The 24,676-nt window shown below is 38.0% G+C and overlaps 13 protein-coding genes across 13 annotated transcripts; 4 read left to right on the top strand and 9 right to left on the bottom strand.

Annotated features, from left to right (window-relative positions):
• Nucleotides 1-795: 795 nt before the first annotated feature.
• Nucleotides 796-2,401, bottom strand: BDF20DRAFT_845586 (uncharacterized protein; the record flags this gene model as incomplete). Its single annotated transcript, XM_053079691.1, has 2 exons — nt 1,264-2,401; nt 796-1,182 (listed from the first exon to the last, which is right to left on the bottom strand). Coding segments are annotated over exons 1-2 (1,012 nt in total), but the record flags the coding sequence as incomplete, so codon positions are not given.
• A 1,150-nt stretch (nt 2,402-3,551) lies between these two features.
• BDF20DRAFT_800410 (uncharacterized protein) lies at nt 3,552-4,139 on the bottom strand (the record flags this gene model as incomplete). The annotated part of the gene is made up of 1 exon (XM_053076363.1): nt 3,552-4,139. A coding segment is annotated over one exon (588 nt), but the record flags the coding sequence as incomplete, so codon positions are not given.
• Nucleotides 4,140-4,219: 80 nt separating this feature from the next.
• On the bottom strand, nt 4,220-5,170 carry BDF20DRAFT_811664 (uncharacterized protein; the record flags this gene model as incomplete). Its single annotated transcript, XM_053076711.1, has 2 exons — nt 4,220-4,672; nt 4,733-5,170. Coding segments are annotated over 2 exons (891 nt in total), but the record flags the coding sequence as incomplete, so codon positions are not given.
• A 93-nt stretch (nt 5,171-5,263) lies between these two features.
• BDF20DRAFT_845598 (uncharacterized protein) lies at nt 5,264-5,991 on the top strand (the record flags this gene model as incomplete). Its single annotated transcript, XM_053079692.1, has 3 exons — nt 5,264-5,537; nt 5,665-5,712; nt 5,812-5,991. The coding sequence occupies 3 exons, from the start codon at nt 5,264-5,266 to the stop codon at nt 5,949-5,951; spliced, it is 462 nt and encodes a 153-aa protein (XP_052940878.1). The 3' UTR covers nt 5,952-5,991.
• A 2,930-nt stretch (nt 5,992-8,921) lies between these two features.
• Nucleotides 8,922-10,284, bottom strand: BDF20DRAFT_811430 (Cupredoxin; the record flags this gene model as incomplete). The annotated part of the gene is made up of 5 exons (XM_053076688.1): nt 8,922-9,319; nt 9,418-9,497; nt 9,595-9,776; nt 9,845-9,990; nt 10,104-10,284. 5 exons carry the CDS (start codon nt 10,282-10,284, stop codon nt 8,922-8,924), a joined length of 987 nt encoding a protein of 328 aa, XP_052940879.1.
• A 171-nt stretch (nt 10,285-10,455) lies between these two features.
• BDF20DRAFT_812702 (developmentally-regulated GTP-binding protein 2) lies at nt 10,456-12,017 on the bottom strand (the record flags this gene model as incomplete). Its single annotated transcript, XM_053076815.1, has 7 exons — nt 10,456-10,542; nt 10,615-10,893; nt 10,969-11,066; nt 11,153-11,316; nt 11,388-11,701; nt 11,783-11,871; nt 11,954-12,017. The coding sequence occupies 7 exons, from the start codon at nt 12,015-12,017 to the stop codon at nt 10,456-10,458; spliced, it is 1,095 nt and encodes a 364-aa protein (XP_052940880.1).
• A 769-nt stretch (nt 12,018-12,786) lies between these two features.
• Nucleotides 12,787-13,500, bottom strand: BDF20DRAFT_831646 (Tim17/Tim22/Tim23/Pmp24 family-domain-containing protein; the record flags this gene model as incomplete). The annotated part of the gene is made up of 1 exon (XM_053078469.1): nt 12,787-13,500. The coding sequence occupies one exon, from the start codon at nt 13,498-13,500 to the stop codon at nt 12,787-12,789; it is 714 nt and encodes a 237-aa protein (XP_052940881.1).
• A 400-nt stretch (nt 13,501-13,900) lies between these two features.
• Nucleotides 13,901-14,712, top strand: BDF20DRAFT_904180 (ubiquitin-conjugating enzyme E2; the record flags this gene model as incomplete). Its single annotated transcript, XM_053082996.1, has 5 exons — nt 13,901-13,943; nt 14,016-14,051; nt 14,140-14,185; nt 14,269-14,566; nt 14,638-14,712. 5 exons carry the CDS (start codon nt 13,901-13,903, stop codon nt 14,710-14,712), a joined length of 498 nt encoding a protein of 165 aa, XP_052940882.1.
• Nucleotides 14,708-16,510, bottom strand: BDF20DRAFT_845624 (chromatin remodelling complex Rsc7/Swp82 subunit-domain-containing protein). Its single transcript, XM_053079693.1, has 3 exons — nt 16,332-16,510; nt 15,787-16,224; nt 14,708-15,712 (listed from the first exon to the last, which is right to left on the bottom strand). The coding sequence occupies exons 1-3, from the start codon at nt 16,336-16,338 to the stop codon at nt 14,748-14,750; spliced, it is 1,410 nt and encodes a 469-aa protein (XP_052940883.1). The 5' UTR covers nt 16,339-16,510; the 3' UTR covers nt 14,708-14,747.
• Nucleotides 16,511-17,299, top strand: BDF20DRAFT_845625 (ribosomal protein S27a-domain-containing protein). The gene is made up of 2 exons (XM_053079694.1): nt 16,511-16,563; nt 16,677-17,299. Exon 2 carries the CDS (start codon nt 16,738-16,740, stop codon nt 17,203-17,205), a length of 468 nt encoding a protein of 155 aa, XP_052940884.1. The 5' UTR covers nt 16,511-16,563; nt 16,677-16,737; the 3' UTR covers nt 17,206-17,299.
• Nucleotides 17,300-17,814, bottom strand: BDF20DRAFT_845628 (uncharacterized protein). The gene is made up of 2 exons (XM_053079695.1): nt 17,610-17,814; nt 17,300-17,530 (listed from the first exon to the last, which is right to left on the bottom strand). Exons 1-2 carry the CDS (start codon nt 17,703-17,705, stop codon nt 17,360-17,362), a joined length of 267 nt encoding a protein of 88 aa, XP_052940885.1. The 5' UTR covers nt 17,706-17,814; the 3' UTR covers nt 17,300-17,359.
• A 1,720-nt stretch (nt 17,815-19,534) lies between these two features.
• Nucleotides 19,535-20,742, top strand: BDF20DRAFT_845630 (uncharacterized protein). Its single transcript, XM_053079696.1, has 2 exons — nt 19,535-20,327; nt 20,387-20,742. The coding sequence occupies exons 1-2, from the start codon at nt 19,575-19,577 to the stop codon at nt 20,405-20,407; spliced, it is 774 nt and encodes a 257-aa protein (XP_052940886.1). The 5' UTR covers nt 19,535-19,574; the 3' UTR covers nt 20,408-20,742.
• Nucleotides 20,743-20,822: 80 nt separating this feature from the next.
• BDF20DRAFT_53744 (muts domain V-domain-containing protein) lies at nt 20,823-23,325 on the bottom strand. Its single transcript, XM_053075694.1, has 8 exons — nt 23,145-23,325; nt 22,880-23,064; nt 22,376-22,792; nt 22,217-22,298; nt 22,058-22,153; nt 21,870-21,975; nt 21,364-21,783; nt 20,823-21,296 (listed from the first exon to the last, which is right to left on the bottom strand). Exons 1-8 carry the CDS (start codon nt 23,187-23,189, stop codon nt 21,118-21,120), a joined length of 1,530 nt encoding a protein of 509 aa, XP_052940887.1. The 5' UTR covers nt 23,190-23,325; the 3' UTR covers nt 20,823-21,117.
• Between the last annotated feature and the right edge of the window lie 1,351 nt (nt 23,326-24,676).

Here is a 24,676-nt window from a genome sequence, read left to right on the forward strand (position 1 = left end):
TACTATCTGTAGACATCATGCTGGTTGTATCAAATGCCGAGCTCCATTCGTCGGACGGAGATATGAGGCTTTGCGTATAGTCAGCGCCAAAAGAAAAATGGTGGCTGGCATCATTGTCTTCTAAAGCTGAGTGTTCAAAGGTAATTTGCTGACTGAGACTGCTACTGCTTCTCTGCTGATGAAGACCGTCACTACCATATGTTGCACTTGTTCTGCTGACACTACTACTTTTACGGCAGCTATTCTTGGTTACATTGAAGCCCTTATGGACAGGTGTACTACCTTCTCGAGCCGCATAAATACCCGTACGTAATCCGTCGGTGGAGTCATTGAGATAGCTGGCTGTGCTTTCTGACTCATCATCAGACAGGTCAAAAATGCCTGCCAAAGAACGGCGATATTCGAGTGAGCTAATTCTATTTGGTGGTATAATATTTTTAGAATAATTTTTATTGCGTCGCTGCAGTCCTGAGCCGTCTTCATTGTCTTCATTTATTGCTTTGCCCTCATGATGCAAGTCAATATCTCTTATTATTTCTTCTTCATTTTCACTTTCAGAAGACAACGACGACGAATAGTATCGACTTGTTTGACTACTTGTTGTGAAGGTGGATGGTGATAAGGAAGGGGTTCCCGTTAGAATGTGCTTTTGCTGACTGCTATAGCCCGGTGAAGGTGTTCCCAGGACAGAAGACGATGAGAATGAGATGTTATCTGTGCTGGAATTGGCATGATTACTACTGTTATTCTCAATTTCATCAAAACTGTCACCTTTACAAAGATCAGCCTGTCGCTGTTGTGGCTTTTGTGCCAAATGTTTTAAAGTTGGCACTGCAACGACTTTCTTTGATGATTGCTGTTGCTGTTGCTGTTGCTTCTTCTTCTCATTTTCAGCAATATAATGATGTGTTATGGGACTATCCTCAAATAGTTCCCGTAAAATTGATGCTCTACTCTTTTCAGGGCTCTTGCGATCTCTTTCTTGATCCGGCATATATTCAGTATTATGTAGTGGCTGCTGCTCAAACAAAGGGACATGTTCACTTCCTTGTATTATTTGCTGAGCAAACTGATCGTCGGTGTCTTCTTCACCTTCAATATCATCACTGAAATCATTCATATTATAGACTTGATTTAAGCTTGTTGTACTGCTGTTGTTGCCTTCAAATCGCCTCAGGTCGGGTATGGTCAAATCTACATTAAACTCCATGTCAAAGAGTGACATTAGCTCGCTTGCTAAATTCAAAGCTAAGCTTGTTGTAGGTACACCGGTATCACTAAGCCAGCTCAGTCTGTTACCGGTTGCAGATGTGTTGTTAGAAGTCGTGTTCGTTTCAATACTGCTGGGGTTGGTGGACGTAATAATCAAACTTCCAAAATTATGTGTGGGAGAAGTAAACATTTCATTAATATTATGCTTGTTATCTTCTTTAAACGCCTCACTCAGAGTTGTTCGAGATTCTTTTTTAACATCACTGGTGGCTGATTCTTTTTCACTATCAAATGAGGAGTCTGTTTCGTCGTCATAGTCGCCTTGTTGTAAACTGTGGAGCGAGCAATCCTGCTCAAGCGATTCGTTCGAAAATATAGAATTTGGCTGTAGAAACAGAGTTGAATAATAGGATTGCAAAACCTTTTCTTCGTCATCGTTGCCGTTAGCCTCCATAAGTGCATTTACGAGCTGCTCCTGTTCGTGTACTTGCTGTTCCAGCAACAGTTGTTGTTTCTCCGGAAAGTCTGTTAATAAAAATTGCTGCTCTTTTTTTATGTGCTTCTTTTCAAAAGCTACAGCTGTATTGTGAATGATTTGTGTATAACGGTAAATGACTTTCTCCACATCTTTTTGAGTCATGTCTTCTAAAGATTCTGGTGTGAAAAAAGTCCATCGCGTCATAGGCTTTGTCAGATAATCATTTAATGTATGTTGATAGACAATTTCCACCAAATTCTTAACCAATGCTGTTTTTCTTAGTGTAAAATCTTTGGGCGGTGAAAATGTCAGTTGTGCCAATTTGTAATTAGAAACAGCGGCCAATCTCGTCTGATTTATTTGCGTAGGCTTTCTATTGATGCTACTATCATTCTCATTTCTGTTGACGTGTAAAGGGATGCCCATCATATTCAATGTAAGAAAGTAAGAAAAATAAGAAGAGAAAACGATAAAGAAATACAGCAGAAAGAGTAAGATGGAAAGAACAGGGATAACAAATAAAATAAAAAAAATCATTATTTTGGTTTATTAAACTAAAGACGTCTAATATAAACTCATAAATCAGAGTTAATGGAAGAGTATGATACGCGGTTAACTAATCGACAAACGAATAGTCAAGCAAGGAAAAATAAAGGATATTCTTACATCCATTTTTTTACGCCCTGTCTCAGTGTACGATGGAAATTTCACTCACAACAACTTCTTTATTCAGAGATTTATTTACTTTATAAATAGGAATCTGTTGACATGTGGATCAAATTTTCAATACGCTTCTTTCTGTCCTTTCTGACAATTTGAAACGAGGAGTTCAAAATTTTGTTCAATTGGAAAGGCTAAAAGTCAAGATCAAGCGCAGATCGACTTATTAAACAATTAACGCTTTTTATTAAACATGCTGTTTTATAAGCAAGATAAAATTATTAGGTGCTTTTTGAGCCAGCAACAGCGATTGGTCAACTGTTCTTTCAAGAAAACCTAAACACCTTTGGCCATGAAATTATCCGTTCACAGATGTTTTCTTGGTATAACGCTGTAGTTTCTATCTGGTTTTCGGAGCTTTCTAAAAAAGACAAACCCTTATACAGTTTTTTAACTGCGGGTTTAGACGCAGCTTAAAAATAACTGGATGGAATGACCAAAATTTTGAGACGATTGAGTTAGAGTTTGAAGATCGAACTACACTAAAATGGAGACGTTTACCTGTAAATATCAAGCCAGTTTCGTTCTGGCGATAATAAATATCAAAAGACTAAGAAGTTGTCTTCCGGCTGAACTCCGTAGGACGTTCCTTGTCTTTCCATACCGAAATGCTGATGGCCATCATGTTTTTTGCTGCATTGACATCGCGGTTCCATAGTATCTTACAGGTTTTGCAAACAAGGATACTACAGCCACGCACGGTGTCTAATGCTTTCAATGTGTCTGAGCGACAACAATTGCATATGCGTGATGTCAAGTATTCATCAATTGTAACGGCAAGGAGATCACCAGCAGCCTCTCTTCGCTTCAATGCACGCCACAGAACACCAACGACACCAGTTCTAAGGCCTTTTAGATGAACGGCGGATTTATTGAACATGCCGTCACCAAATACAAGCAGAGGAACTTTTTTGCGATCACTCAGCCTGAATTTCTCAGGGGCCCATCGTCTGTTGAAGGAAGACAGTAGAAGATTGAGTATCACAAATTCAGTGGACAGTTAATCGCTACAGACCTACCGAACGTGGTTATCGCTCTTTGTCTCTTCTTCTTCCCGGCTCTCCTTCTCCTTCTCTTCTTCCTGTTTTACTTTCACTTTCTGTTTCGTCTTCTTTCTTCTTTTTTTATGCTTAATTTTGCCCTTCTTCTTTGGCCATTTCATCTGTTCTTCCTTTCTTTTCTTCCGTAATTCTTTGTCGTATTTGATCCCTCCATCGACAAGCATGTTCACCATCATGTCTGCAGCACGCTGTCTGCCTTGATGCAGACGGAACCTTGTTTCACCCATACCTGGCCCATAGAATGAGAACAGGATCTCTAAATGTTGTAGTATGTAAATAATATATCTCTTATACTGTTCAGGCGAGCCTGTTTTACTACTTGGTATATTGCTTTCTATCGCTTTTATCATACAACCGGCCTTTTTCCTTTCTAATTCTGCATTGACACGAGTACTACCCGTCATGTGATAATATTCTTTTGTCGAGCAGCGCCGTATCTCATGTCTGTTTGTTTCTAACCCGATTGCTGCTGTAAATACGGTCTTTCGGCCAGGATCAACAAATGTGGGTCTGTAGTTTGTCGTGATTTCTTCATAGGAGAAGTCTTCCAACGTCAAGTCATGATGATCAATGATGGCGTCTTCTTTTGGTTTCTTCTTACGACTAAATAGGAAGTCTACAGTGAAGCTATCAGATCGAATGAGATTCCTGAAGAGCATACTTGTGTTTGTCTTTAACTCAGCAATACTATGATATAAGTGAAAGAATAATCTTGAGAACAGAGTCTTTTAGCAGAGTGCTATTTACTTTACCTTCTGAAGCCTAACTTTTTGAAGTTGAACACTTTCCAAAATTGTTCAAGTTGATTCCAATAACCCTTTACAAGTCTTCCAGGAAATAAAAAAGGAGCAAGGGCATTTATGCTGATGGTAATGAAGCGCCATGATACTGAGGGTGTTGGAAAAGGGAAGAAGCGATGAGGTAATGGTAACCTACGAACATCGTAGGCAAGATGATTAGAATGCTCTTCTTCGTAGTAGTCTTGGATAAACCACAAGGGCTTGACAAATTTGACAGGATCGGCCGCCAATGATAAAAGTGTAACCTTTTCCTCCACAAGGTCTGCAAAGTTCTTGCACAAATTATCTATTCTTAATTTGTCATCACTGCTTAACTTGACTTTCCATTCGGGTTCGCCTTTGCAAATCACTTGATAGCAGTATTTTGTTGCGATTTCGTCAACATCGCGCTTTACCATGCTCTAAAGAGAAAAGAATATTGAGTTTGCTGCTGTTTGGTTTAATGTAAAGTTATTCCTTACCGGGAACATATTCTGCAAGGTATAGTATAGATATTTGAGCATTCGCTGCTCAAAAAGCTCAACAATGCTGTTTGTATATGTGGTACTGAGCTCTTTACAAGCTTCTGTCAAGCATTGGCTATAGCCTTTGGTGAAGCTATAACTTACTTCGACAGCTGGATGCTTCTCTTTGAACTGCTTATAGAAGTTTTTCATGGAATCATTTATTGCTTTCTTGTTGGTTACTGTTTTACCTGTTACAAGTTGTCCAACCGAATACCAGAACTGTTGGGTGAAAATTTCTTTTGGTGTGTCTTTCTTATTATGGATGAGATAAGCGTTAACAAATAGTTGCGAACGAAACACAATAGCCCTAATGTCATTGCAGCACGAAATGACTCTTTCTCTGAATTTCTCGCGGAAGGTTGGTAACACCGCACTGTCGATGGGAAGCTTTCTTGTGAATACAGTAGCATCATCACTAAGAACAGATGAAATGAGTTCTTCTTTCGAAGGCGTGTGTTTGAGGCATTGCGGCGAACGAGCAGTGGTATGGCCATCTTGTCCACAGCTGAGGCACTTTGCAGCTTGTGCGGTGGTCTTTTTCCGTTTAACTGCTTTCTTCTTCTCTTTCACTTGGTCACTCTGTTTTCTCTTTTTGCCACTGCTACCAACTTTAAGGAGGTTACTCACAAGCAATTAAGTGCTGTGTGTAAGATAGATTTAGGTTTATTGCTTACCATCATCAGCTTTTACGGCTTTGTAATACTTGCATTTGTAATAACGCTTGTCAAAATGACCTGGTTCATAGCAGTCTCGACACTTGGTATGTTCTAAAAAGTTGCAACAAATATCAGAATCCTTATATCTTGATCTGACGGTTCTCCTACAATTATCAAGCATTTTACCAAATGGGTTCCTTTTAACCTGTTTCTTATGCTTTTCTTTAATAGATCTAATCTTCTGTATAAAGAAACTTTTGTACATGAATAGAGCTGTAAGTTACAAAAAAAGCGAAATACGGAAAAGAAGGGATCTTATTCTCGTTTAAAAGAACCTCTTCATTATAATTTAACTTTGACAACAAAACGCGAGAAAAGAAAGACACGTCTTTATCATTGGGCAAAGTTCCGGAAAAGGCACTGACGAACATCTGGTTGGGTCTTATAACACATCGTCATTTGACGAAAAAGTTGTCAAGCTTTTTGTAGCTCGTCCTATTGCAAAGTCACGCCAATAAGAGTTTTCTTAGCGACTTCCTTACTATGAAGACTCATTTTTAGGACTAGCTTGTACGCCATCCTTAATGCTGCTTGGATGATATTGGATAATTGATTATCAGCGAAATCGTCCAAGAATGATATACCGCTTCATCGTAAAATAATTGAAAGTTGTCTAAATTAAGATTTAATAGTGTGCAATAAAATTTGTGAAAAGTCTGAAATAGCAGTTAAAACACTATATTTCTATTTCAATTGCAGATGTTCACAGAAGGAAATTCAGACGATTTTGATTGAGAGTTCTTTTTCGTTCAAGACAGATTAAAAAATACAGTTAGCAGAATACTGAAAGGCGGCCAGTGTTTTCCTGAAAGGGTACATGGCTCTTCCATATTCCCAACACTTTTTGTTCCTAGCGGAGTCAGAAATGAATTCGAAGGCCAAACACTTTGTTCATATGCCCAAATGATTTTATCGATAGAGATTTTGAATCCCCCGAATTGAATGCAGATTCTGCCTATAGTACCTTTCATTCTCGCGTCTATCGCTCCTCCGCTTTCCCAAACACCTCTATTGGGCATCATGGCGCTGCGCACATATTACATCAATCTTGAATGCATGCAACTTATCAAAATCAGTACCCTAATATTTTCGGATGCAATTTACATAGATGGTGGCAACCGTTACCTCGAATTATACATCGGTCACGACAGCAACGACTTTATCCATAATGGAGTACAGTTCTTCAAACGTGAATTAAAGGTGTTTCTTTGTAAAGCCACAGACGTCAGTAAGACGATCACTAAATTTAAACTTATAAATCTCCCCAAGTTACCCTATATAAAGTACTGAGCGGCCTACAAAGAGGTTCCAACCTTTCGGTAATTTGGTCGATGTAGGCACTGTAACTGAGCCTATTGCAGGAATCTTTATGTGATCAGGATATGCAGCCCTTACTTGGATCCCACTGATCATAATATAGTTTCTCTCTCAAACGCTGTAGAGGCAGGAGATAGATGACATTCTTCACAGCACCTGAAATAACATTCCACTTAGTGCCGTTATTGTCATGAAAATAGGGCTTTTCAAGTTTATTTGCAAAATTTCAAAGCCGCAATCACTGTTCCATTGGTCATGATTCAGGGCATCGCGCCTTTGATTGCTCCCAAATGACCAACCTATGATTTTGCCCAACTAGGACTCCGTCTACGGAATGTCAATGAGGTTATTGGTTATCGCAACCTTACCTACCTTCTACGTAGCTTGATATGGTCCGGTCAAATACAACTACGACCTTTTCTGCACCAACAATACTTACCAGCGCCACGCATCGAATCGCCTATACTATCCCTGCTGATGATCTGCAACCTATTGTGGCCTTCTGTTTCTCCACAAAAAGTTCTACTCCAGATGCTGAAATCTATAGCCCACAGCATTATCGGTCCTTGCTTCGTCGTCTACCTACCGTTCCGATGCGCTTTACTGTCCCTCACAATGGTCTGCCTTTTGGCAATTTTCGATTCCGTTATCTGCCCGTACAGTATGGTACTGACTATTGTTAAACAAAGTTCTTTACCGCAAATTGATGCAACGTTTCCTCTCTAACAATTTGATTCTGTGGATTGTCACATCTGCCATACGACTGAAGTGTCGCCAATTGAGAATTCTATTCACTTTCTCTACACTTGTCCCAGCAAATTCCAAGTCTGGATATTGGTATTATCTGCCTTCATCAATCCAATGTACAAATACTTTACGGATGATCTTCTTCAATTGCTCCGTCGTATTAGCCAACTTGACCAGTCCAATCTTCGCCGTACCCCCATCTCTCCCATTTTCCGGTCTCTCTGTTTCCCAAATATTCGCCTGTACTTTGCTTGGCCTTTGACATGCCCATTGAGCCTTTATATTTAGAAACACTCCCCCCCGGGTTCATTTTTGTGTTTTCGCGTCTGTGTCTCGGTTACTCTCTCGCCTCGAACACGATCTCACTCTTTGAACAGTGAGCTAGTTTCCAGTATGAGATTATATCTCAGTGTCTTTATTCGACAATCACTCTTAGCCTGTTACATTTTTAATAATCTCCCATCTAAACTTATACCTAGTCTTCTTCTTCCCTCATACCGACAATAAGAGGACTTTAAATAAAACCAGAGCTACTCTCTCATAAAAAAAAAGTATTAGGGTTACAAAATTTTTGATGAGCGCTCTTAAGCAACTACCATAAAAGCTTATGCAAACCGCAATCTTGTCTTCCTTTTCTTTATCGTTAAGGCACCGGCGGTTCATTATTTATTTTGCGGCACCGCGGAAAGACTTTAATCATAATTGTACGGGTTGCAGTGGTCCAAGGAAGACGTTTGGCAAAATTAGTGCGATTGGGCGATTCAAATTCTATAGTTACAGTCTTTTTAATCCTTTTAACACTTCACCTTTTCTTCGTTAACTTATAATAAAGGTATATAACCATGGGATTTTCGCCAGTTTATGGAAATTTCTTCGTATCTTCGGTGGTTCCTCTCGCTTCTTCATATCACTCAAGCCGACAGTCGATCTCACTGGTACCAAACATCAAGATCGAATGTCACCTGGAAAAGTACTCCGTCCATCCACGACCGCTAAACGCTGCATAAGATCATCAAAGCATATCTTCAAGGGAACTTGAATGCCCTATAATCAGCGCCTCTTACAAAACTGATCAAACTTTGGCGTCCAACCAACAGGACTCGGTATCCCCTTTAACCAAATCAGCTTCATAATCACTACCTTCTTTCCTTTGTTTTTTTAAGGGTTTTTTAGTTACCATTATATCTTTTTGATCTGCCTAGGGCAATTTCTGATACGAAGTCTATCTGTGTGTTATTTTATTATTTTGACGGTAAAACCGAACTGAAAAAGGATTGAGGAAATATTGGCTCTACGCTATTTTGTACAAAGTGAAATTGATTTTTCGCATATCCAAGTATATCGTAACTACTATTCAAGCATATTTAAACAATTCGATAATTCATCGCCATACATTTTCTGTCACTGTTTTCCAAATAACCAAACTTATACACGCCTACATCTTGCGAAATAACAGTTACAGTGTAAAAGGAGGCTGGCATCAACCGCACATAATCGACCTTTTGTTCATCTAATATCACCTCTGCATTTTGCCATTTTAAGTACTGAACATCCCAATATGTCCCCCAACCCAATAAATGCCACACCAGCTCTTTTCCTCCTTTTAAAACCAAGTCTTTCGGACTTGCCATCGATAGCCCGTTGATGCTAGGAAAAGTTCTAGCGTTGTAAATCGTTTTTTTATCATACTTGGCGTCATTAAAATCAGGATACAATTTTGCCATTGTTTTGGCAAGGTAAGGGGAGAGATTCTCATCCATAACTATGTATGGTTGATGTGAAATAAAATATTACGCTTTTGTTACTAAACGCTGACAAACAAAGGGAAAATATTAAACACGACAGAAGGAAAACACTTACTGAAAACAGAACTGACTAGGTCTTCCGTATTCAGAGTACCAGGCTTGTAAATTACGATAGCACCGTATAGCCCTGCATAACTAAATTCATAGCAAACGAAGTGGTATGCTTTTGTTAGCCTGCATTGAAAATAATGCATTTTAAGTAATAGTGGCGTCAAATCAAGATAAATTTTACATGTCATTTTCTGTTACGTGTGAATGATAGCCCCAGACAATAGAATTCCCATCTTTCGGACCTGGTCCAGCTCTTGGTAGAACGTTCCAAGTGTAAGTGTAGTTGTGATTAGGCGTAACACTGCTTCCTTCATAGGCCCCTTTGAAAACAGCCCCTTCCATTTCAAATTCATAGAATATACCCTATATTTTTAATTTGGAGCCTTCTCAATCCCATCTCGCTCTATCGTACAATGATTAATCTAACTTACATGCGGATGGATCGTGTAGTTTCTTGAGGCCCTGTTCCAGAAAAAAACCTGTATAATATCGCCTACTTCTGCTCTCAAAATAGGTCCCATGTTCCCTTGCCAATGATAACGCTCCTTCTTCCTTGTATAGGTGAGATCCTCATATTCTTGATATATTGCCTTATAGTATCTTGTACCGATAATATTGGTGCAATTGTCTGATGTATATTTTTTAATAAATATGCCCAACACAGTATTTGAAACATTTATTGATGGGTACCTTCGTCCATTTGTGAACTTTCAGCGGTATAATCCCATATCGTTTCCTCAGCCGTTATGTAGAATCGACGCACTTGACCTGTTGGGCTCTGATTCAATTCATTTTGTAATTGATCAAAGTAATCTACAGCATTCGCAAACGCAAAGCAAAAAAATGTTATAAACAGTGTAAAGCTTTGCATAGAACAGCAGTCTAATAGCAGCAGACTGTGAATCAGGTGGGGGGTCCCTTTCACTATAATGTCTTTTTATAGACAGTTTGCTGAAGAAACTCAAACAATCAAAAAACATCCAATCATTCAACAGCTAAATCAAGTTGCTAAAAAATCAACATAAAATACACTCAAACTGATTTATTTCTTTACAACCTGTACAACATCTTCATCATGGACTGAATGATTTATACCCACGCGTTGGGGATTGTGTTTCGTAGAAGTTCCCTATAAAAGTAACGTTTTTCGGTTATCACTTGCAATAGCAAAAGAATGACTTCGTGCGTTGATATTATTTACCCAAACTAATGCGTATCTGAAATTATCTGCCAGAGTTCTGTGAATGGCATGGCATACATGTTCAATTGTAGCTCCACTTCTAACGATAAGCCCATCATCAAAGTCAGGAAACTCTCCTCTCTTCTTTGTATATACACGCATCAAATTCAACTTCCTCCATATACACTCCACTAGATAGTCTAAGTTAAGATCATCTTCACAAGAAACTACTACTGTATCAGGCTGATGGGCTAATCGATCCACTTCCTCTAAACTGATTTGATCGATTTTATTATAACACTTCATTGGAAAGAATGGAGTAAGTAAACAATGAACAATAGACGAGACACAGAAATATCTTTCAGGAATACCTACATAAATACATTTGATATACCTTCTGTTTCCCAGTACAACATCTATAAATTGCTCTACACTGATATCCTCACGTACAACGATGTCAGCATTGAAAATTTCTGTCAAAGATAATCAAGAGTTAGCAAATTTAACGTTGAGTTGACTTTATATTACTTCATTCTTTTTAAGAGATCAGCAAACTTACTATAATCGTGTAAGATGTTATGAACCATTTTCTGATCTAATTTTGTTAACTTGACAGTTGCATTAAAACTAATGCCACCAGCCTTCTTAACTTTGAATGATACGTTGGGAAAACTTTGATTAAGACGAATGCCCACAGCTTCCAATTCAGCTTCCAATAGAGGTCTATGTAGAATAGAATTTGTTAGAGGAACGTCTGCATATCATCAGATCATCAATGATAGAACAGTTTTTACCTTTGTTGAGCTGATTTCGTAGCATCCAGCATCATTAATACTACGTCAGCCGTTCTTGCAACAGCAATAACTTGACGACCACGACCTTTACCTTGAGAAGCTCCTTCGATAATACCGGGCAAATCAAGTAATTGAATATTTGCGCCCTTATACGTAAATTTACCAGGAACACATGTTAAAGTTGTAAACTCGTAGGCCGCTGCAATAGATTCTTGAGGGGTGAGCTTGGATAACAACGTTGATTTACCAACGGAAGGAAAACCGATCATTACGACACGAGCATCGCCTGATTTCATAACATCGAAACCTTCACCCTATGTTTTTTAAAAAAAAGAAGAGAAGTTTATCAATTAAAACATGTATTTACAACGAGGATTCAGAAAGCATTTTCCTACCTTTTCAGATTTCGTCTTTGCGCCTTCCAACAGTTGGACACGATATTTGGCCAACTTGGCTTTCAACAAACCAAGATGATACTCGGTAGCTATATAGATAAAGTTTTCTTGTTACTTAAATGCACAATTAAGAAAACATAGATCTGCGATCTACTTTTTTTATAATCTAACCTTTGTTCTTTTGAGTACGCTTGATTTCATTTTCAATATCTTGGATCTTCTCGAGAATACCCATCTTAACTAATGATGTACGTTACTGACGGGAGGCTGAAAAAAAAAAAGCATTGACAGCAATGTTTAATGTGTAGCAGGACTTTGAATTAAACCCATCAGAAGCTCCTCCAAAGAAGAAAAAAAAAATCGGATTTTCTGTCTGTCAATATCTGTTTCGCGGATACCACTATAAAAGATTGTTCGTCCTTATTACGTAGCCGTGATATATATATAAAAATAGCTACAGCGTAAGAATGATTATGACTTGTATCGTATTTGTCAAAATGCATTGAACAAATAGATGAAAAAATTGTGGCCATACCGAATATTACGCAGTAGTATCGATGGACAGACCTGCTACCAAAACATCGAATGAAAACCTGTCTACTGACAGCAGCCTTAAAGCCAAACCTGCTTCGTAACCAACGAAGTTGCTTCTTCACACTTGCATTTGGTTCGCATGTACATCATCTCTTAGCGGAAGTTATAGATTTCTATCAGACTTAGTTTATTTCGAATTACAAAGAGAAAAGAAGGAAGGACCCATATATATGGTACAATAGTCTGTGTGTACAAGTAAGATAATCTTGATATCGTTTAAATTGTATCCTCCATATAATGGTTGTACAGGGAAGGTCGTATGCATATGGATGTGCGTGTGTATGTGTTTCATTTTTGTAGGTGGATGTAATTGTTCCTATATACTATAAATAATTCCTTTCACTCGGTGCTTTTTCCATATGTGGTGGAGGGGAATCTATACTACAGTTGTATTATTTGTATAATTTGCTTTATTTGTCGGAAAAGTTCGATACCAAAACTGACCATGCACCAGCAACACCAGCACAAACACCAGCGGAAACGGCAGCTGCACGAGGACCTGCAGTTGACTTGAACAAACCACCAGCTAAAGCACCTCCTGCAACACTATTAAATATATCATGCTTTCCTCTTGAAGCATCAATGACAGCTGTAGCGCCATTGTAGATCATCGCGATCACGCCGATGGAATTACCAAGCCCTGGTCCACGACGTGTAATAGAGTTAAGGGTTGTATTTAAACGCACTCTCATATTAGGCGATCCACTGCTCTTTTTTAAACCTTCAGCTAAGCCGAATGCACCACCTAAAGTGAGCCCTGCTAAGTAAGAAGTGCCTGTACCATAACACAAATCGTCTGACCATCCACGGGAAGGAGTTAAAGAAGAACCATGAACGCTGGTGCCGGTGGATTCACCTTCAATTTGTAAGAAATCAAGACCACCAGTTAAAGCAACAGGTTGCAATCGACTTGTATCGTAACTGTTCAAACCGGTCATAAAGTCGGGCAACTTTTCGAAGCTATTATCTGATCCCATATCACCAAAACTTGTTTCTGAAGTAGTTATACCTCCAGATGAATATATGTCGTCCAAGGAGCTAGTGTCAGTGGTATTGGTATCACTTAAATTCTTGTCGTAGCTGTCATTGCTTTTGTTTCCAGTAAGTCCACTAAACAAACCCATTTTCTAGAAGATATGTAGAGTATATATGATGTTCTTTTATTGAAGATAGTGTAAAACAAAGAGAAAAAAAGAAAAGTTCAAAAGACAAGTACCCCTTCACTTTCGGCATTTCGCTTGGAGTATTCAACTGGTTTAGTGTGTGGCTTGTTTAAAAGTCCGTCGGAATTTCTGCTTTCCCATTTGGGTCCTTAAGAGTGCTCGATCGTGGATGATCCTTAAATTCAGCCTACCTTAATAATTTCCTTTTTATCTTGCTTGAACAACGAGTTTCACCAGTTCGCTCAATAATACTATATATAGTTAAACTTGAGAACCTGTCATCAGATTGTCATTTCAAATAGTATAAATCGCGTAAACAGAAACTATAAATTAATCGAGCCAGATGTATAATAACCGAACCATGGGATCAACCGCCCTGAAGCGTTTAATGACAGAGTACCGAGGTGAGCAGCTGAAATCCAGATAGTTTTGACGCAATGAAACTATATCTTACTCAACAAACAACATATTTGTAGAGCTAACGTTAAATGCACCTGAAGGAATTACTGCAGGTATGGTTGAAGATTGAAAACTGCGCTAAGCAACTTTTAAAACAAAAAAGTATAGATGAAATTAGCTCACGGAACAATATAAATCTAGGCCCTATTGATGAAAATAATTTTTTTGAGTGGGAAGCGCTTATTGCGTAAGTATAGATTTGTTTTAACCTGAGGAAGGAAACTGTTTTGAAGAGGAACCGCTTTAATATGAAATTGCATCTCTTCATAGTGGACCTGAAGGAACACCTTTCGAAGGCGGCTTATTTCCTGCTACTTTAACATTCCCCAAAGATTATCCCTTAAGCCCACCCACAATGCGCTTCACTTGTGATTTCTTCCATCCTAATGTATATCCGAATGGCACTGTGTGTATTTCCATTTTACATCCTCCAGGTGATGATCCGAATATGTACGAGAGTAGCTCAGAGAGATGGAGTCCTGTACAAAGCGTGGAAAAAATCTTGTTAAGCGTCGTTAGTATGTTAGCAGAACCCAATGATGAAAGTGGAGCTAATATTGATGCTTCTGTAAGTGTAACTTTTATAAGCAGACTCTTGGCTTCGAATTTTTTATTCATCAATTATTTATTCACTTCTAGAAAATGTGGAGGGAAAACAGAGAAAGATATAATGAAATCGTACGTGAAAATGCTAGAAAGACTTTAGGGTTGTGATAGAATAAAAAAAAATGAAAGGAAATACTATTCTTTTACTGTTGGATATTTGGCACTGTGCGCATATCAGGGGCAACTGTCATAGGATTCATATTCATTGAGGCATTGTTACTAGTCGTGGCATTAGCTGTAAAGGTAGCATTTCTTGGATTCTGTTGTAGCTGCGGATCTGCGGAGGATGAAAGGATATTTGCATTATCAATAGTGTCTTCGTTTGTATCAATGTCATTTGTCACCGTTTTAGAAGTAGGATCAACATCTTTTCCATTGAAAGCTGTTGTATCCTTTAGTGTTTGCTTATTTGCAGGTATCTGATAAACATTCGTTAACAAATCGTAAGTTGTAGGATTATTTTTGCGATAAGAGAATAATGACGTATTAAATTGTCTGGTTGATAAAGCTGCATTATGTAACCAGTTCAGCTCATTTGTTTGAGTGTCATATAAGGATAACTTGTGAGTTAAATTATTACGTCCATAATCATGATTAGTACTGTTGCCAATGAGGCTATTGGGTCCCCCAGCACTTAAGGCTATAGACGAATTGTAATGATGGCTTGAATGATGATAATGATGATTTGGTTGTATAAAAGATGAGGCTGGTATAGGTCTATTGATGCCACTTTGACTATCAAAGAAGTTATTGGCGTAATATTCATCTTCTGAAGGAATGTCATCACCATCATCTACTTCATCAGTGTAATAATAATCGTCTCTTCCCTTTCGTCCTCTCTTTACAATTCTATGTCCAAATTGCTTAAAAACCGACCGTGCAGTAACAACCGAAATTTCCCTTGTGCGAAAAGTTGATCTTAATAGATTTGAATCGACAAGGTGGCCCTTCTCATTGTTGTCAATGTGCACTTTTTGTAATTTTACATTCTTTTTCAAGAACACAAAACTATCACGAAACCCTAATAGCGCTGCTGGATCTTTAGAGAACATAAACAATGTGTCATCCCTTGTTGGTAGAGTAAAAGTAGGTACTCTGTATTCACGTCCTAAAAACAGTTGAATTCAACAGTATGAGCATAAGATGTTGGTGAAATCAAATGCACTCATTTTCAGTGCATACCTCCTTGTAGTCGGCCAAATTTATCCACTTTAGTTTCACCTATCTCATCTTTATCACTCTCATAACCGTTTGTTCCAGTTGTCGTTGCTGTTGAAGCTGAAGGTGACCCATAAGCATGTTGTTGGCTTGGCTTATCGCTGCTAGTTGACTCTTCTTTGACATGAGCAGGGCTTGCGGAAGAGTGGTTCACCTTTGGTCTACCCCTTTTCCTTGGGTGTGAGGTATGAGCACCAGTTTCATTTTGTTGTGATGCAAGCGAATGTCGCGGTGAGGACACATTATGGCTACCAAAATCATTTGTATTTAAATGTTCATCAACAGAAGATAAGTCACTTTCTTCATCCACGTAATTCAGGTCGTCCTGTTTACTGTCAAAACCGCCACTTCTACTTCTTGACCTTTTCCGTTTAGGTTGTTTTGAAAAGTTATTCGCGTAACCTTTTAAGAATTTCACAAAGATAAAATCAATAAGATGATTGTCATTTTTTGTAGCTAGCAAGTGCGCACTACAAAAGAAGCGAGTAAATGGCAAATGCGGGAAATACCTGGCATGACACTACTATTTCTCCACACTGGTAAAGCCTGCAATTAAGCAGAAATGGAAGTACTCAATTTAAGACAAGACAATGACAGCGGCAAATTTCGAGCGTCACAAAAAGTTGACCAATAAACAGGACTGAAAATTTTTTGTAGGCTCGTTAATAAGATTTGGTAGGAGCGAACACTTTCAAAGCTTCTTTCCCAGTTTTTTTACGCTTCGAACAGATAGTGAGGAAGGTATGTACAATTAAGCGTCAGTTTCATTACAACTGCGTTCTCATTGCTTCTTTACGATCTTGTCATTGGTTTGGTATACTAAGCTTAAAATCATTATTGCACAATATTTATAGATTCTTTTTCATCACTACATTTAAATCTTGTTGAAAAATAATCGAGTTATCTGGAAAAAAAATGCAAGTCTTCGTCAAATCTCTCCAAGGCAACACTCTCGTCGTTGATGTTAATGCCAACACTCCCGTTTCTTCTGTCAAGTCTTTGATCGAGCAACGTGAAAGTCTCCCTGTTGACGCTCAACGCTTGTCTTTCGGTGGTAAGTCTCTTTCTGAAGGTGAACTTGGTCTCTATGGTGTCCAAGATAACTCCACTCTTCACTTGAACATCGAGCTTCTCGGTGGTGGTAAGAAGAGAAAGAAGAAGACTTACACTACTCCCAAGAAGATCAAGCATAAGCGTACCAAGGTTAAGTTGGCCATTCTCAAGTACTATAAGGTCGATGAATCTGGTAAGATTACCCGTCTTCGCCGTGAGTGTCCTAATGCCACCTGTGGAGCCGGTGTCTTTATGGCTAAGCACCAGGATCGTCAATACTGTGGCAAGTGCCACTTGACCTATGTCTTCCAAAAGGGCGAAAGTGCTTAGATATGTTTTAGCATATCTTTGGTGCATGGAGTAAGTAGTTAGCTCTATTTTCACAACTCCTGCAAAGATGTATCCCACTTTCTATAATAAAAAAGATTCATTCATTTATTTGGATGCTTTTTCCCTCATATTCATTATATAAGGCTCATCTACGTCAGTCGACGTCTTCTGTCGTCGCTTCATTCGATGGTATTTTTGACACTTCCTGTGTTTTCAACAATGCCTCGTGTAATTCTCGCTGTTCTTTCAGCTCCTTCATATTGTTGCGCTGCTGTTCTTTTTTCTGTCTTCTCTCTTCATCGCGCAGTACACCTGCTCTAAGATTCTAGATCGTAAAGTTGTCAGTAAATCTCGAGTCTACATGTGCTCGAAGTGTTCATCCAGGTTTTTTCCCGATTCCCAACCTCCTTTTCTGTATTTTGAATGTAATGTACGCCCACTACGGAAGCACCACAAAATAATACAGATGCCAATAATGTTGCTTTTGCTGCTTTTGACATAATCCCTTGCCTTTTCTTAAAAGAAACCGAACCACATGGAAATAAGCAACACCAGGGTAATTTTTCTTAGTCTACCCGTGATACGGTGCTTCAAAATCGTGGAGTGAGCAATAATCTGAAATTTTTCGGGTGTATTAAAATACTTGCATGAAGGCTGTTCATGACTGAATTATTCATATTTTTAAACTATGTATAGTGTCTGTCACGTATGGAGTTGCTTTGTTGAAGTAAATAGACATTGCTTTATTGGTACCGATATTGCATAGCTGTTTCAAATCTAAACTGTAAGGTACATTCCCAAGGCACCCTCTTACACTTAGACGCTCTTAAACTATACGTGTATGAGACAGAGTTCTAAATTTTCTTTTTCCCAACTCTCTATACATAAAGTGACCTCTAGAAAGTTAACAGCGTTCATGTCGATGATTACAACGTACCCTCATTTTGGGTCTTATTACCGAAGTAAAGGCCTCAGAAAATTGGCTACTGCTTTATCGATAATGACAACTCGAGGCACTTGAGATATAATAGTTTATCAATTGGAAGTGTACCAGTATTTTTAGTCAAATATTGCCATTGATCTTATCACCCCAAAAGCAGTATATGCGTGCATTTTTTGTTCGTCAAGATACTTGCGCGTTTTTAATAACATCCTTTTCCTAGTCAGGCTTTTGCTATTATTGATCTCCACTACTGTTATAGTATTGAACTATGAAACTCGGTATTCAAGAGTTTATAACGAACTATAGTATGTATTAATTTTTACAAGTGGACTTGTTCAACGATAATAGTCCTTGCAATGAAGCGTATCACAAAGTTTCCATGAGTCCCATGTCTTTTGAATTCGAGTTAAATTTTTTAAATAAAACGAGGTAATGCGTAACAGTTCTTTTTCCACGCTGTGCTGTGGCACTGCCTGTGCGTCTGCATTTTCAGAGAGTCCAGCTGAGAATTTTATCCATCAATAAACGAGTCATTTATTATCATATTAAAGCAAAAGCTTTTTCATTGAAATTTTAGATATTTCAGGAGGAAAATTGAATCATCCATTGCTTACAAAAGATACACTCTAGTTGGGTATTTTCTTTTTTTTTTTCGTTTTTTGTAAGTATTTCTTGCCTTCTAGGCACGCACAATCTCTCTCTGCGCACAATATCTGTTTAAAAAATATCCACACAGTGTCGTTTTTTATAAAGCAGTTTGACGCTTTGTCGCTCGCGTCCTAAAGCGAACCGGTTAATCAGATCGTTGTGAGTGATGAATTGTTCGTAGAAATGCACGAAATATTTAAACGTCGGAAAGTCGAACTTTCTACGTGCAACAGGTCGATAACATGATTTACATGAAGCAACATGTTAAATCTCTTTGGACTCTATGTAATATATTACCAGTTCATGTAGTAGCTGTCATATAGCTGAAAAGTGCAAGTAAGCGTGTACAAATCCTATCTTTCCGTATTATAGCAGCGATCACCTACCTGTCACTTTGACAATGTTAAATGACTTCCTTTTTTTTTTTGTGCAATCTGAAAGCTCGTCTTTGCATACTATGATAAATGCTTGAGTCGAATGATTTCCTTTCAAGCAAACTTGAACTGAGCCTGACTTAAACGATCATGATTGATTTTGATGCTATTTCAGGCCCAGGAAGCTATTTTTAGTAATGGAAGCAGCATCAGCTATATGGAACAGGCGTTTCACCAAAAAAGAAAAACAGTTGTGGCTATTTTTAACAGATTTTTTTAATTTTTTGCAGCGAATTATTGTCAAGGCACCATACCTCCCAAATATATAAATGCAAGATCAACAAAACATTCTCTTTACCTCGTCTTTTCTTTTGCAGCTTTTTATACCCTCTATTTTACTGTAAATGTCAACCACATCTATTCGTTTTCGCCATCATTTAGAGTCTCAATCCAACGGCCATAACAATTACAAAAGTACTGCATTGACGTCACATGGTTTATTTGATCAATTATCCAATTGGGCTAATATGTGGGTCTCATCATCGGCTTCTACAGCGAATCATCAACTGAAAGTGAGAGATCCCGATATCTACAGCACTAGAAAACAGTACTCTGTTATTATACCTCGTAAAAGAAAAATCAACCATAATATTGATATTGACGTTAGTAGAGAAACTGATGTCCGCACCAGAACAAACTACTATCATGCAACAACGATGCATCGGCAACATCGAACACAGGTGCCTAATACCAATAATACAGCTTATAACAAATCTGACATGTTGAGAGTATATAATTGCACAATCCAGAAGCTTCAAGCACAACAGAGAAAGCGGCAATATAAATCAGCTAGACCAACATTAAGTAACCTGATCCATATTAGGCACGTTTGGGATCAAATAGAGCGGCTAATAATCTCCAAATCAAATACAAATGATGAGTCAGCTACGTCTAATATACCATATCTTTCACCAGCTAAACGATTTCCAATGTATACTGATAAAGTCTACCTTCTGACCCATAAAAAACTGTCAGTTTCATCCTCATCTATAACAGCAACAGCAGTTTCAACAAAGCAGAAAATTCGTGCATCTTTTGCTCTATCTACTCTGGTTTATACCACGGCGACACATCAAAATGATATAACGCTCGAGATTGTAAGAATATTACCAGCGATTAGTACAATGAAAAATTACTCATCACAACGACATGATAGCTATATTCAGCAATATTATAAGAACATGCATTGCAAGCGAGGTTTGCTTTTCCCTAGGACAACTACTGGATCGACTCCTATTGACAATGTTGATGATGATGACGATGATATTCCGCTTGGAACCTTACAATATATTTGCTAGTAATTTAATTAATGACCATATTCATAGTGTTGCTTGTGGGGTGAGAAGCGAGAACCCGGATTTAAAGTTACAGGCTTAATGGCTTTTGCGCCGGCATCTCCTCTACAACCCGTTTAACCCTATATAAGCCCACATGTCCTATGTTTCAATATAATTAATCTACAGAAATCGCTGGAACGATTTGAAAAAATTATGGGATACTAAATGAATAAAAGTATAATAATATTAATGACGAATATCGTTACACCATTCATTATGTACTTACAGGGTTTTTGTTTACTACAGTTAATACACTAATGCGCTGTAGAAAGACCCTTTTAAAATGCAATTTACGATGAACATCGAAAATGATCTAGAACAAGCGAGCGTTTACTAAAATAAAGTCAACTCCCAAGTTAGGTCATAGATTTCGTTGCAACAGCACGTTCAGACTCTATCCGTGTAACAGTTGTTCGGGGGCTCCCAACTTTATTAGCTTTTTGGACAGTATTCATTGTTATGTTAAATAAGCTTATTGCAATAATGTCAGTAATTACATAGTAAGCGATCTCGATCGTCTTAATTACTAATTTATTATCATTTTTTACTTTTATCCTTGCAATAATGCTTCAATAGAAGCAATAAGCTTTGAAGGATTGATTTCATTTATATCTGTTTCCAGGAATTTATTTTGGATGGCCTCAATTGCTTTATAGTAATCTTCGTCTTGCTGGGTTCGAATTCGATTGATGCTAGTGCCTTGCTTGTACTTTTCAGACAATTCAACAGCTTTGAAATGTGAAGAAAAAGCAATAAGTGTCGATTAATTTTGCTTATATACATGGGCTCAACATACCTCTCTGAATAGTATGAATTGGTAAACCAGCAATAGAAGCGCACCACATTCCATGCGACTCGTTATTCCTGCTGATTTCTTCCGGTGGTTGTCGTTGGTTTCTTTCGCTGGGGATAATCTTGTATAAAAAAACGACTTCATTTCCGCTAGGTGTCTTTGGATTTTCAGGAATTGTCGTCATGTTTTCTCTCCTATTACTACTGTCAACATCGACGAAACTACGTGATAAAAAGTTACTTCTACCAATACTCTCTTTCTCTTTTCCGTTCATATCTTGAGTAGTTTGATGCAAACAAAAAATTTCTGATCTGATGTTAACGGCAGCATTGTTTGTCGTTGAGTACTTATTATGAACAATAATCTTTGTATGTGAAAGGGTTATTCCATCTTCTGCAGATAAATAGTCTTTGCTAATGAGATCTGTTTAAAAGTATGTTCGACAGTGATGAGTCGTGTGTGATATTCGTACATCTCGTCCATTTTACTGTGTAGATGAGAATTTTTACCATGAAAGTGAGTACTTGCTATTACTCTTGGACACTGATTTCTTTTAGATAAGAAATAGCCTATGACTGTACAGAACAAAGCAGCTCCGTCAGAACTGTCTGTACCCTATTATACATCAATCCAGTTCTTAGTAGATGTATGATATTCATATTTGCTCGTTTAATTATACCATCAGAGATATAAATACCTTTCCAAATTCGTCTATAATGACAAGACTATGTTCTGTGGCATTATGTAATGCTCGATTGAGTTGCTGTACGTCGTAACCAAATGCGCTTTGAGGCTAGTTTATATGCTTTTAGTTACTGTTCGAGGTAGAAAGAAAGTTTGATAAAGTGTTTGTTACCTTCGAAACCGTTTCTGAAGTCTGAATTCTAGTATAGAATTTGTCGACAATACCTACAATAGCTTTTTCGGCTGGTACAAAACTTAAGGGAGGAGGGGGGGGGGATGACAATATGAGTACAAAGTGCTTGTACCAGAAAGAGAACAGATGTAATATCACCTTCCAATATGTGCCATATAAGCGATCAAAGCAATTTGTTTCAGATAAACACTTTTTCCAGAGAAATTGGCACCCGTTACTATTTGGACACTATTCATCTGTAAGTCGCTTTTTAAGCTTGCTATGCCTCCATCTAATGGTCTGGTAACGGAAGAAGACGAAGATCGCGTACTGCTGCAAATCCGTGATAAACTGCACTGTTTCTGCTCACTTTGCTTGCTACGTTGTTTGATTGGCTGTTCTCTTTGACCTTGAAAGCCTTGACCACCCTTTACACAAGTGTCGTTTGGAATGAATATATTGACGCTGCGTTCTTGCAACGGATGCCTTCCTTTCGAAATGATGAGAGAGTCATCATTAGTCATAACAGGCTGGACGTAATTATACTTTAAGGCAACAAGGCTTAATGACATTAAGCTATAGTTTATAGACCTTCAGTTAGTATTTCTGACATTCATTGATGAGTCAGTCATGTATAAAAGATGTAGAATTGTTCTTTCTTACCAGTCTAACTCAGCAAGTACTTGGGCTACAGCAAAGAACTGTTGCGTACAACCCAAGACTTTTTGAGATAACTCGTGAATAATCTCGATTTCTTTGTCTGCTATCAGCGCATGTACATCTCCAAGGTTTTCATCTAATTCTCTGGTTCGTTTATTTTTATAATATAGGTTATCTGCCGTGGTAAACTAAAGAAGTTGGTATTTCATGGAGATCAATATCAATATACGGTAACGTACTTACTCACTATTATGCCATACAATTTTACCTGTAGTTCATATCCTTCTAAAGCTTGTTCGTAATATCTAGGCATTGTACTATCTCTCTTACAGGTGCCACTAGTGGAAATACTGCTATTCTCACAGTGCTGGAATTTCTGCTGTAAATGATACTGTGGTATTGTGATTAAATAACCTAATTGTGGGAAATAAACCACATTCAGGGTTGCTCCTAGGGCGACGGGCAAACTAGCACTTATTTCTTGAGATACTTGTAATAGATAATCGTCCAATTGCTCATAAGTTTCATGTAAATTATCCAGCTCCTAATACCATTGACGAAAATTCTAAACACAAAATACTTTATATGACACGGGTGGTCAATCTTACAGCATTTACACCTTCCCTAACGATGATTCTTCCTTCAATTTTGCTTTCTTCAAAGTCAATCTATTAGAATATTGTCCCACAATTAGTATGTATAGATCAACATCAAACGTAATTTTGGTCGCTTACTATGTTTTCTATACAAGATCCAATCTCAGTCATAACCTCCGTTGCTGTAGACATGGTTTCGTTCACTTTCTGTATCAAAGGGATTTGTTGATATTTTGCTTTTGTACAGAATTGCTGATTCAAAATTCCAAATATGCATATACTATAATAAGCAAACTATTGCGTTTTGTCATTAGATACATACAATATGAGTTCCAAGAGAAGCATACACTAAACGAAGCACCATTTCGCTAGTGACGTATTACTTTAACTCCATACCTTTAGAATATAATGCCACTCATTTGAAGTTGTCCTTTTTGATTCTCTTAGTTTGGCCAAGAGCCGATAGATATTCTTGATATGCTTTAAGCATTGTCCCAAATCTGATATATGATGGTTCACATTTGTTTTTGACGACCTGGCTTCTTCCAATAGCATATGAATAGTCGATTGACGTTGAGACAAAGTAGTTGTGTTCCGCGTGGGTCGAGCAATCCATTCCCTCAACAACTGTTTTCCTAATACACTATGTGTCTTGTCCAAGAGACCAAAAAGAGATAGGCCCTCTTTCTTATTACTTTGCTGCTGTTGGTGCATATTTGGGTGCGTTTCAGTTGCAAAGATACGTAAAGAGTTTATTGTATCTGAACTGATCTGAACACTCCATTCACTATAATCCCGGATTTTAATGTTTACTCACTGCAAAGCGTATGAGTTTCATTTGTATAAATACCTGGAAAAGACCCTTATATTTGTTGGCCATACAGATATCTCATACTGTTGAGCTTGTTCGTTGTTTTCTTGACGATTAAATAATGTCTGCTCTTGTTCAATCATTTCTAAATGTTTCAATAAGACACCAGCGCAACCAACCTTACAACAACAGTAATTAAAGTTAAAAAAAATGTCATAATGAATTCTGATTTTATTTGGGTTGATACGTACAGTTAAATGGCTACGATCGAGCTGGAGTAATCCTTCTAGTTGTAAATAGGCCTGTGTTTTATTGCCCTGTTCTGGATCTCTTAAAAAAATTGGATGTTCAAAGGGCAATGCTTCTTCTGGGTCCATTGCGGAAGTTGTACCA

This window comes from Mycotypha africana (genome assembly GCF_025528875.1).
Source record: "Mycotypha africana strain NRRL 2978 chromosome Unknown BDF20scaffold_1, whole genome shotgun sequence".
NCBI classification, from domain to species: domain Eukaryota; kingdom Fungi; phylum Mucoromycota; class Mucoromycetes; order Mucorales; family Mycotyphaceae; genus Mycotypha; species Mycotypha africana.